This window comes from Peromyscus californicus, unplaced genomic scaffold, assembly GCF_007827085.1.
Source record: "Peromyscus californicus insignis strain IS unplaced genomic scaffold, ASM782708v3 Scaffold_6__1_contigs__length_162567912, whole genome shotgun sequence".
NCBI lineage: Eukaryota > Metazoa > Chordata > Mammalia > Rodentia > Cricetidae > Peromyscus > Peromyscus californicus.
Window position 1 is genome coordinate 149,752,158 of NW_026294584.1, and position 12,735 is coordinate 149,764,892.

The 12,735-nt window shown below is 42.8% G+C and overlaps 1 protein-coding gene across 3 annotated transcripts in view; it reads right to left on the reverse strand.

Moving 5' to 3' along the window:
* Eps8 (epidermal growth factor receptor pathway substrate 8) overlaps nucleotides 1–12,735 on the reverse strand; it is a 173,059-nt gene that overhangs the window by 58,895 nt on the left and 101,429 nt on the right. For 2 of the 3 annotated variants that reach the window (XM_052720242.1, XM_052720243.1), the window contains 2 exons: nucleotides 6,030–6,109; nucleotides 4,869–4,945 (listed from right to left, as the gene is read on the reverse strand). In XM_052720242.1, the coding sequence (XP_052576202.1) occupies nucleotides 4,869–4,945; nucleotides 6,030–6,088 (136 nt within the window). In that variant the 5' untranslated portion in view covers nucleotides 6,089–6,109. Of the gene's footprint in view, nucleotides 1–4,868; nucleotides 4,946–6,029; nucleotides 6,110–7,676; nucleotides 7,821–12,735 lie in introns of those variants that run through there. The other variant, XM_052720244.1, reaches the window with a different exon arrangement.

Here is a 12,735-nt window from a genome sequence, read left to right on the forward strand (position 1 = left end):
TATCCACTAAGCCATCTCTCTGTCCCCCAAATTATTTAGTATTCTTCTTAACATGGTGTGTGTTCATTTTTTTCCTCCTCTTATTTCTGAATGCATTACTTTACACTCTCCAGTTAACACCAAGCTCCCAGCAGTTCATTAATTCTTTATATTCATTCTACAAGGAGTTATTGAGCATAAATTATACATTAGCACTGTGCTAATCAATAAGCACAGGAATTCCTGCCGTGAACAAGACAAATGGAGGCCACCTTCACGGGCTGACTGCGGACATGAGATTCTCATTGCTTTTTACAATATCCATACACTCACCCCCTACAGTGTCTGGAAAACACAGCAGACTTTTCAGAGCACACTTCTAGGCTCAGGTCCCCTGTAAAACCCCTGGTGACCACGCCCCATCAAGCAGAACTGCTGTCCCGCTACATCTACTTCTGAAATATATCCCCATGGATATTTTACTTACCCTTAATTAATATTTTGTTAATATATTTATTTATGTTTTATACTATCTTATATGTGAATGTATTTATTAATGTATTTTATTAGCCTTTTATTACAACAGTTTTCTATATATGGATATACAGTTTTTCCAGGAACATTTGTTAAGAGTCTGTCTTAACTACAATGTATATTTTGGGCATCTCTGTTGAGACTCAGATGACTGTAGCTCTATGGGATTAATTTATGGTTTCTTTCTTCTATCCTATCAGGTCACATATCTGTTTCTGTTACTATGGCTCTACAGTATAATTTGAATTCAAGAATTCCATTATCTCTGGCTTGTTCTTTTTCTCGGGACTTCTTTGGCTACTTGGAGTCTTTGGTGCTTCCATATGAATCTTAAGATTAGCTTTTCCATGTCTCTGAAGAATGACATTGCAGTCTTGATGGGCATTGCAGTGAAATCAAGGATGCACGAGAGTAATTCTGCCAATCCACAAGCATGGGACATCTTCTCGTTCTACTGTTCTCTTCAGTGACCTGCTTCAGTCATCTTGGGTGTTTATTTTTATTTGTGAGGACACTATGAATGGGATTCCTTTCTCCCAATTTATTCCCGGCATACTCATTATTGATGCATAGAAAAGCTACTGATTTTGTATTCTACTGCTCAGTTTTCTGTTAGAGTCTTTAGGGTCTTTTCAGCATAGGACATCCTGCCTTCTTCCTTGAACATATGGACACCACATCTTCTCTCCCACGTGTGGACACCCTGCCTTCTTCTCTCACACGTGTGGACACCTCACCTTCTTCTCTCACATGTGTGGACACCTCACCTTCTTCTCTCACATGTGTGGACACCTCACCTTCTTCTCTCACACGTGTGGACACCTCACCTTCTTCTCTCACATGTGTGGACACCTCACCTTCTATCACATGTGTGGACACCTCACCTTCTTCTCTCACATGTGTGGACACCTCACCTTCTTCTCTCCCACGTGTGGACACCCTGCCTTCTTCTCTCACACGTGTGATCACCCTGCCTTCTTCTCTCCCACGTGTGGACACCTCACCTTCTTCTCTCCCACGTGTGGACACCTCACCTTCTTCTCTCACACGTGTGGACACCCTGCCTTCTTCTCTCCCACGTGTGGACATCTTGCCTTCTTCTCTCCCATGTGTGGACACCCTGCCTTCTTCTCTCACACGTGTGGACACCCTGCCTTCTTCTCTCACATGTGTGGACACCTCACCTTCTTCTCTCACACGTGTGATCACCCTGCCTTCTTCTCTCACACGTGTGGACACCCTGCCTTCTTCTCTCACATGTGTGGACACCTCGCCTTCTCCTCTCCCACGTGTGGACACTTCTTCCTCTAGCACAAATATCCTTCCACTCTTTTCTCTTACCTTATCTTGCTATGAATGATGATGGTGGATTTTGCTAATGGTTTATTCCGCATCTATTGAGACAATTTTATGATTCCCCCGATTCTATTTATGTGCTGCCTTATGTTTATTGACGTAGGTTGAAACCTTTTTTTTTGCATTCCTGAAATGAAGCCAACATGGCCATGGTTTATGATCTTTTTGCTGGCTGAATTCTATTTTGCATGTATTTTATTGAGAATTTCTGAATCTATGTTCATCAAGGAAATTGATTTATAGTTTCCATTTTTGTTATTGCTTCTCCAGTTTTATTATCAGAATGAAACTGGCTTCATCGAAAGAATTTGATAGTGTTCCTTCCCTTTCTGCTTAGGCGGCAGTGTGGGGAGCCTTGGTGGTAATTCTTCTTGTAAGGCCTAATAGAATTCAGAAATGAATCCATATGCTCCTGGGCTCCTCTCTGCTTGAAGACATGAAAGCCGCTTCTAACTCATTGCAACTCTCTCTCCCCTCTCTCTTTCTGTGTGTGTGTGTGTGTGTGTGTGTGTGTGTGTGTGTGTGTGTAAGTTGTTCAATTGTTCACATCTCTTGGTTCTACCTGGATATGTGGTCATGTGTGTTAGGAAATAGTTCCTGCTAGTCTATCTCACCATAATTCACACTGGTGAAGATAATCTGTCATTTACCTTTGAAATGACTCAAAAGGCATAGAAACAGAGATGATAATGGCGATGATCCAGCATACCAATGGACTGCATAAATATCAGTCTCAAAATGAAAAGTTGAAGGGACTGTTTTATCCTTACAAAATTCACTTCATTTATTCAGTCTCTTCAAGCCAATCTCCGCACTACAAGACCCTTAGAGGCAGGGATCAGACATTACTGGTCCTGTTTTGAGCACATATTAATCACACAATAAGTATGTCCTCTATGGACAACCACAAGTGACTCAGCTGTGGTAAGAATGTGTCAGTGTGGGTTTTACCCATCGACAAATGCTATTCTAGTCAGAGAAGCCTCTCTTTCCAACCAACAGCCTCACAGCTGCTCAAGGTGCTGAGAACAAGGATGAGTACAGGAGTGAGAACAAGAGCTCGACCTTAAACAACTACAGCATCCGCTAAGGCCCAAGGAATGCCACAGAAGAGGGACAGGAACGAACGTGAGGTCTGAACAAGAGCGAAAGGGCTGGGAAATGCCATCTTCTGTGAAAGACACATCACTGCAACCACAGACTCACAGCCCTTGCTAATGTCTATACTGGGCTGGCACAAGATGGACCTGTCGACAGTCAGGCATGGGTGGAGGAGGGACTCAGGGGGCCTCGGCCTTCACTGCTGAACTGGTAATAAATTAGAGGAGATATGGAGTCATTGCTTTCCAACGCACACCCACTGGTGACCCCACCAGGCCCCGGTGGAGAGCTCCAGTTCAGTGGTCACACAATGGCCCTGGTTAAAGTACATGGATCACAAAACAACCAAGGGCATGAACCTGGGAAAGGGACATGCAGGGAATGTGGGGGATGTTGATAGGGATGGGAGGGATATAAAAGAGGGTGTGGGAGAGTAATAAGAATACATTGTGTGTGTGTGTGTGTGTGTGTGTGTGTGTGTGTGTGTATGAAACTGTCAAAGAGCAAACTAAGAAAAAAGAATGTCTCAATATGACACAAACAAAATTAAAATTGACATTATAGCCATTGAGAAACACATTTATATATGGTATTAAATCCATTTTAAGACTGTATGATTTTAAGTTGTAAAATCAACTCACTAAGAATATAGGTCAAAACAAATCACAAAACTTTAGGATTGGTAAGTCTTACCACCAAGTCATAAATTTAGATAATGTATAATAATTGCCAAACTTCGAAAATGCTATTTGTTTCCATAACACATAGTAACCATGGTAACAAGCATACTAATAGGACATAAGTACAGTGCTTTCTGCTCCTACACTACTTTGGAAATAGTTTACTACATATCATTTAGTTCTTATTACCAGATAGGAACCTAATAAAGATGAGCCAAATGAGGTACAAGCAGGTATCATCATTTGCTCAAGGTCACTCAGCTGCTAAGTGGAAGAACTATAGTTGAACATGGGAATGCTTGCCACTACCTTTGCTGTGAATCACATTTCTATCTTATTTGTTATACAATAATAAAAGGCCGTACAAATCCTCTCTATATAATATAACCTTCCTATGCTTATGTGATATGCCTCAAGAGTCCTCAACTTCTTTTTAGTAACTTGTAGTGTATTTTAGCTATTAAAAAAATAGTAGAGGTGGCTGGAGATGTAGTTCAGCTTGTGGAGTGCTTGCCTAGCTTGCACAAAGTCCTGGCCTCAGTCCTGAGCACTGCATAAGCTGGACCTAGAGACATATGACTGCAAATGGTAGCACGCAGGAGGTGGAGGCAGGAGGATTAACAGTTCAAGGTCATGCTTGGCCACATATTGAGGTCAAAGCCACCTGGGATACACGAAACTTTGCCTCAAAACTAAAATTATGCATATGTAAGACAAATTAGAGAGGTTACTAGAAGTCCTGGGATGATTAGCGAGAATGTCTAATTAGTGTGTATTCCAGGATGAAATTCTATCAAGATAACTAGTCATATTAACATACTACCCCAAATGTTCAATAGCTATAAGGGGAAAGGGGCATCATCCATGGGCCCACGATCATCAGCTGGCTTCAGTCCTGGGCACTGCATAAGCTGGACATGGTGACACATGGCTGCAAATGGTCAGCACACATATTACAAATGACACACACCGCCTGAGGTCTCAGCACCAAACACTAGACTTGTTAAATCATTTACTACATCGCACCCATAGTTTCAGGTCATATGAAAGAAAACAGAGTTCATAGCTTTGGTTTTGCAAAGAGTCTAAAGTAGCCATTAGCTAGCTAGCTCTGTCATTTCAAATACTACAGCAGGTTAGGAGCTTGAGCAATGACCTTGAAAACACATATTGGAAGCAGTTAGACGCAGAAGCAGCCTACCAAGCAGACATACGTACCATAAAGGGCCTTTGCACTCGGTTTTGAACTATGTTCTCTATCCATCTGGGAAAAGGGTGGTGAAGATCCGTAGCCACTGTAACAATAATAAATAAAGAACGTTCATTGTCTTGAGTTAAAGTCCATAGTGGATAATAAAAATTCAGACCCAAGAGTTTAAAATGTCGATGTACCATAAGCACCAACTGTTTTCTTAAAAACATACTGAGTTTACACTAACTGAGCTAGCCAATAGGAGCAAGTTCCTGCTCAGGCAAGTCATGAATAAACAGAAATATAAAACAGGTAATGCCAGTGGGGACCATGGTGCCTGTCTCATCCCATTCTCAATGAACCCACCAAGGCTAGAAAACACCTTACAAGAATTGTGGTTGCTCTTCAACCACAGAGGGACAGAAGAATAGTGGAGAGGCAATGTAGATGGAACCCTCTTACATCCTTTCTAATAATTAAATGTGTTTCCCTACATACAGTAAATGCGACCTGTCCTAAAGAATGTGGAGTTTCGGATAAATGCCATGATGGCAGATGTGGGAAAGCCTCATTGTGCATGCCACAGAAGATAACGGTCACTCCATTCAGGCCTGTGGTTTCACTTCATACCGGGAGGCTTGGGGATAGCTCTGTCTGGGTTTTGCTTTATGTTGTTGTATACAGTGGCAAATATATATATAGTGTGGATATAGCTGTTTTACAAATAATAACAGAATGTTCCAGAGACAGCCAAAGCTCTCGAATATGATATACATTTGATGACAAAAGGCAGTAAGATATAAAATTCCAGATTCAAATATCTTTCAACTACATGACAGCATCCCTGGGGCTGGTATTTACTTAGTCTTTTTAAAAATAATAGCTTTTAATAATGACATGGATTAGTAATAAAAAAAAGGAAGACTACTTCTGAATGAATTAGGAATGGATTGCATAAAGAAACATAAATAATATTTTCGTTTAAAATATGTTTAAAAGTAGCTAGGCATGGTGACACATGACTAAAACACTATCCCTTGGGAGGCCAAGGCTTGTAAGATCAAGGCTAGACCAGACTGCACAGAAATTCCAGGCTAGTCTGTGTTTCCAAGTAAGAATATCTCACTAAAATGAACAAACACCACATCAAACCCCTGCCCGAATTATACATGAACCCTTCGACTTACTTCATCTGAGAAGGGTAGACTCCATAAGCACCGGGAGGGTTAGACATATGACCATTCATGCCGGCTCTCACGCCTCTGCTCTAAAAATAGAAAGGCACATAGGTCAAGGTAATAAGCAAGTCAGAGCATCTCAGTTTTACTGCCTGGGTGATACTAGAAAGGCAAACAATAGGTCTCCACCTTCAAGCATTCAGGCTCAGAGGAATACATGGACACGTAAATGAGGACCCAGCTGGTTTTTAAGACCATTATAGAAACTGTAAGCTAATTTAGTGAGTTAAGAGGAAAACCTACAACGGCATCCTTAGTCATCTACGTGACTAGCCCGTACCACCTGTCAACTCTGTAAGATGTCATTCCATTACTTCTTTATAAAAGTCACGTAAACTCGATTCAGTGGAAAATGTGTAGAACACAGACAAGTATCCAGAGGAAAACCAGACCCTTTAAAGTTATAAGCACGAAGAGCTCGCGTGAGGCCCTGGGTTCAATCCCGAGCACAGAATGATCACCAGCGGCCTTGTCAGTCGCCTGGCTGCCTTTTGCACACATCTAGCTTCCTCTCCTCTTTGCCCCCTTCCTTCATCGCACATGTAACAGCACTTTGTTCGTTATTCTTACACACTTAGATTCGCCTCCCTTAAGACAGTATTTCCTTACACACTCCTTTTACTTCTCATGAGAAAGTGACTGCCAAACTCAATACCTAATATTAAACTTCAGAAACCATTTTAAGTGCATTTTATAAATGGAACACATTTCCTTCAAATGACTGGGAGAGAAGACTCAGCAGGTAAAAATACTGCCACACACATCTGAGGACCGGAGTTCTGGAAGCCATGGTGGAAGGAGAGAGCTGACTCCAGAAAGTTGACCTCTGGCCTCTACACAATGCTGCTATATGCACACATGCATTTGTGAACACACACACATGACACATGCACAGAATAATTAATAATTAATAATAATAATACAATTTTTAATTGCCTTCAAACAAGACCAGTGAGTACAAACAAGTAAAAGTCCCTCATTATCAGTAGATGGCCATTTCTTACTTTCTAGAAAGATGAAAATGTTGCTGTGCTAATTAGTATCTACCCGCCCCTGGATCCACAGTCCCCCCTGACTTCTGTCACTAACCCACCCTGAACCCCATTGTGTTTTTCTACTGTGTCCTTTCATTGATTTTGCTGTTACCAGTCAACCTTCAGGGAGGGTGCACATATCCCCAGCTTTACTATAAGACAAGGGCCCAGGTGGGAGATGCGGGCAGTCATTGAGTGCTGAGTTAGTGACAGGTACTAAGACAGATACTAGGACTCCTGTGGTGAACAAATTAGATGTGACCTCGGCCACAACTGCAAGTCTGGTGATAAAAGCAGACCCTTACTGAATAGATACAGAATTATAAAATGCAGTTGCTATTGTGACGGACAATCCAGGGTTAGCATGGGAGTATATTGAAAAGGAACAATTCAGATCAAAACAATATTAAAGAAGTCCTCCTCAAGCCCTGGTAATTTCCAGTTAATTCTTCCTCATTCTTTCATCTCAGTTCAGTCAATTACAACGTCCTTGGGGCGCTCTTATTGACTCTCCTGAATAAACAGAACCCACTGGCAGATACTCCCCACACTACAAACAAACCTTCAAAGTTCGGACAAGAGCTGTAGCTTCTCATTTGTTAGTCCATTCCTGACTGCAGCAGACTATTGCTTCTCAAAGGGCAAGGACTGTTGTTTAGACTGCTGTTGTTCAAACACTCAGAGGGCACTAGGCATTCAGGAGGTGTCCATTCAACAGTTGTTCAAACTGAGGAGAAAGACAGAAGCCTGAGTCCCTCTTTCCAAAGAGCCTATGGTCTTAGAGGACATTAATTTCTACAGAATGACATGAGTAATTAAGTCCCAGTCAACAGGCCCCACTTGAAACCCAGAGGAGTTTGGTGGGAGGAAAAGCCACACACTTTCAGGAAGGGCCAGTACTTGACTTTGCTCTTAAACAAAGGTTAGAATTTATAGATCCCCCAAACACTACAGTGAATTCCAGCTCCCTGGTGGTGTTCTCCTACTGGTCTACTGCTTGAAGACAAGTGTCTAGACAAAGGAGCTGAGAAAGTTAGACACGTGTCATTCCAAAGCACACCAAATGGTCACACTGATTCCCAAGCTGAATTCCTCTGAGGAAGTGAGCTACACAGAGGACCGTGGGATCTGCATTTTCCTACATGCAGCAAAGCACAGTGGCCCTCCCTTCTGGGAGGAGTGTCCTTAACATATGAAGATGAAGGGGCAGCCTTGACCACCAGAGGCTGGCAATCGGCATTCCGGTGAATCTAAATGAGCACCGGGAAGGACCAGTTACCTGCCACTAGCGCCTGCTACTACCCCTTTCACATGCATCTCTCAGTACCACCACCAGAATTTGCTGCCAGGGCCCAAACATTTGCCCAGACATTCTTGCCCAAGGTTTACAGGTCTTCTGCTTAAGAGTAGGAAAGCATCTCACTTGGGTCATTTATTCTGATGTCACTCTCTCGTGAGACCCTTAGGCACCTTAAGGCTAATGAAAACGTTTCTCTTACTCTTCAGCTTGTGTATTAATTTGTTTCCAAGACCCAGGCAAAGAGTTCATCCAAGAACTAAAGAGCAGAGGGGATGCTGCTCCCCTGCAGCAAGCACAGAGGTAGCTTATGCTGTATAGTTCTTGCACAGAAAGCATGGGACCTGAGTGAACCCATGGGAAACAGCAGGACAAGGGCCACATGTCTGTAACCCCAGTGCTAGGGAGGTGAAATAACTGCGTCCCTCTGGCTTGACTCTGTCTCAGATAAACAAGGTAGACAGTACTTGAGGAATGACATTTGACGTTGACCTCTGGCCTCCACATAAGCAAATAGAAATGCCCATGTGTACACACGAATGTACTTGAACACACATGTATACACACAGACACAATATTCACATCTACACTACGTGAGTATGGCCCTTATAAAATTCTATTACGTGGCTGTTTCTGTTTCTATTGTTTGTCTTCCCCTTTTAGTTTTTGACTTAGATACACTCCTTGGTACAGTAGTAAGCTAATCAGGGAGGAGCTTACTGATTTTCCCGGTAGGAATATCCCCACCCAACCCATAGGTGATTTACAAAAGTGCTCAGCATCTCCCAGTTTGCTCTCAGGAGTTCTCGGGATACAACTAGAACACCTGGCTGTTGCATTCCAGATTGGGACTAGCACTTCAGATCTAGAGCGAAGGGGTTAGGATCCAGGCATTTGCCATTGAAGACTGGAATCCTAACACACTCTCCCCTACTGTTTGGCTCCGGCAAGTCAATTAACCCTGTCTCAGCCCTGTCATAAACAGAGGTGATTCTTCTTTTCCTAGTTCATGTGGCTGGTATAAACATCAAATGAGGCAGACACAAGTTTATTCAAAAGTTTTCTTTAAAAGAGAGAGAGAGGAGAGAAAGGAAGAAGAAACGGTCTTTCACAGCAGCCTGCTTCATTCAGAATATAAATTAAACCCCTAGGCCTTGTGCTGATTTTGATCTGGTTTGCATTTCAAAACCACAGCAGCTGGTTTTAATGAAAAGTGGTAGCCTGGGCATCCCCTCTCCTGTGCTTGCTTCTTCCTAGGAGCCTAATAAATGCGTGGTTTGTGCTCTGTTTTAAAAGAGCGATCTGTCAGAATCGGAGAGCATTAGAAAAAGGAATAGAAAATGTCAATTTGCTAAATTGAATTTCAAATATAGAAAGTCGTCCCACTGGGCCGCTGTAGTTTCACCTGTCACTGTGGTCAGGGGGTGTTCCACATGAGGGCTTCAGATGTCTAAACATAGTCATCACGGAACACTCCTGCCAAAGGAACAGTGTGTTGTCATTTTTTTTTCAATTAGGCATTTAAAGATACGCTTAATTTAATGCCTAAGTAGCACCCAGAGAAGTTAAGAGAGAAGTCAGCGCTTACCAAGAAACAGGGGTTTTAATTTTCACAATCTTTATCACTTTAGGGACTTGCAGAAACAGTTAATTATACCATTTCCTTCTACTGAGGAGTACTGGAAACCATCACAATAGCTGCCACGGGTCAGATTTAAATCGTCACCTCAATCTCTCATGAAACCCTTTTCTCAAGTCACAGTTATTACAACTTTTCTTGTTTCCTAAGCAAAGTAACACACTTTGGTGATTGCAAAGTTAAAAGAAATGCAAGCTGCAGTACACCAAAGAAGGCCAAGACTACGATGTTCAGTCACTGAAAATCCACTCAAAGAAGAAAGAAAGGGAATTAACGGCCAGACCAAACAAACAAGGTAAATTCATAGTAGAAAGTATACCTGCTAGCTTGGAACTCACTCTGTAGACCACAGACATCAACCTCTCTCTACCTCCAGAGTACTGGGATTAAAGGCACCCTGCTAATTTCTACCAAAACTTTATGCCATTGTCTCTCATTAGTTTTACTTAAAACTTAAAAGATGAAGCCTGGACTGGCCCTACAGGGAAACTGAGAGTTTGAGGTTTGCCTGGGCTATAGAGTAAGTTCAAGAACAGCCTGGGTTAGCAAAACTGTCTTAAAAACATATATAAAAATTTTTTAAAGGGTTGGGAGTGTAACTCAGTGGCTGAGCACATGCATAGCTCATACAGGGCTCTAGGATTGGTCCTCAGCATAAAGGAAAACAAAACAGAACCAACTTAAAGTCTACTCGAGCTGTAGATAAATTGTTATTATAAAATAAAGCTTAAATATTTAAAATAATTTTTGCTTTACCAGAGAGTTATAAAAGATATTAGTCCACAGGGTTCTGTTATATGCCATGGCCTTCTTGTTAATGTTACATTAGTATGCTGCTTGAAATACACCAGTGAACCAATGTCAATTGTTCACTGAAGCCAAAACCTCATTCTGTTACTGACCCAACATCTCCGTCTGCTCCAGGATTCTCTCTGCTGTACTGTGTTACGCTTCGTCCTTACATTTCCTCCAGCTCCTGCACACAGGTATCTCTCCTATTCCCTTTGCTTTTGGACTCCTGGGTCTGCCAGACACAGCTTATTACAAATTGCCTTAAGACAACATAAACCCCTTCCTTCACTTCTCTGGAAATCTGAAACGGAAGATTCTGTAGGCCGAGCTTCCTCTGACAGGTCTGAGGGCTTTTCCTACTGAAGGACACTCTGTGGCTGGTAGCAACATCCCTTCATTCATTTTCACACGGCCTTCTCCTAAACTGTCTTTGTCCAAATTTTCCCCTTCTTTTAGGGACAGCAGTCTCTAGACTGGGGTTCATGCTGAGCCAGTCTGACTTCACCCAAACTACATCTGCAAGGTGCGCATCCAAATGGGGACATACAAAGAGAGGGTTGGTGTGAACATATATCAACCCTCACCAATGACCTTGACTCTCTTATGAGGGATACTGCATTGTGACAGGCTCTAGGGCTCCACACAGGAGAAACACAGAGAGGCACTGTCAGTCTCACCTCATCCCACCAACACTACCTACACTAGCCTGACACGGCTTTTCATGGTCGCATCAGTCACTGACTGGGGTGTTATCTGGGTTCCTATGGTTAAGTGGCTCCCCTCCTTCCCACTGCATGGCTCTAGGAAAGCAGTCACTCTACGGATCAAAACAACAGAAAGTCACCCTCTTGCTGTGCAGGAAGATTCCACTACTCAATGAGGGAGTGTCCTCACCAGTTATTTAGAATTCTCCAATGGGAGGTTGTTCTATTCTCACCCATTTCTTTCTTTATACTGTGTCTTTATAAATGAAGCTGAAATAATGAAAATGCATAAATAAAGGGCTCCGATTCATTGGCTGGAAACCCAATTATTTCTCTTCTGTGAAAAACCTACTTCCAGTGTTTCAGGAAGGAACGGAGCTATACTTTAGTTCTGCACTGGGCATGGAATACCAATTTCAAAGGGCAGTGAGGAGAACCAGGGCATGGGCAAGACCCAATCCTGAACAAAAGACCTGGGCAAGCACCACCACGAGATGAGCAGAATTTTAAGAAGGGAGCCTCATCCAAGAAGATCAGCTCACTCAGTCATGAACAGTTCTTCTGTTCGGATTCCCAAGGAGGCAGGAGATTCACAGTGGGCGTCTTCTCCCAGGAGAAGATGAAGGAGAGACTTTGCTCCAATTCACTTTCCAACTGTACACAGTTTGGGGACTAGCATTTAGGACTGAGAAGTGGGGAGAAAAATCACCCCACTCCGCCCACCCCATCCCCCAACACTCTGACCAGCCTTGATGATAGTACTCATTGGCTCGCTCCAGGTCTACTGCACATACGCCAACCATGGACCATCACGTCACTGAGCAGCACACACCAAATGTCACCAGGGATCTCCTAAGGCACATTTTCATTGTTAGGTGTCACCATCTCCCTAGCAGTGACACAGTTCAACATTCTCCCTCAACAGAGGCAAACAAATAACGAATGATCAGGGTCTGATAGACGGAGGGAGCGTGGGAAGGCGGGGAAGCATGCTCTAAGAAGTTCTTCAATGAGGCTGACAAGCCTGTATTCATATCCCATCCTCATGTGCTAAATGGATTCTAGCGGAGCAAGTCATAGGCCATTAGAAGCACTATTTATCTACCTCTGCCTGCATGACTGTCTCCTCTAAGTGACCTTGGCAGTGGTTCTCAACCTTCCTAATGCTGCGACCCTTTAATACAGTTCC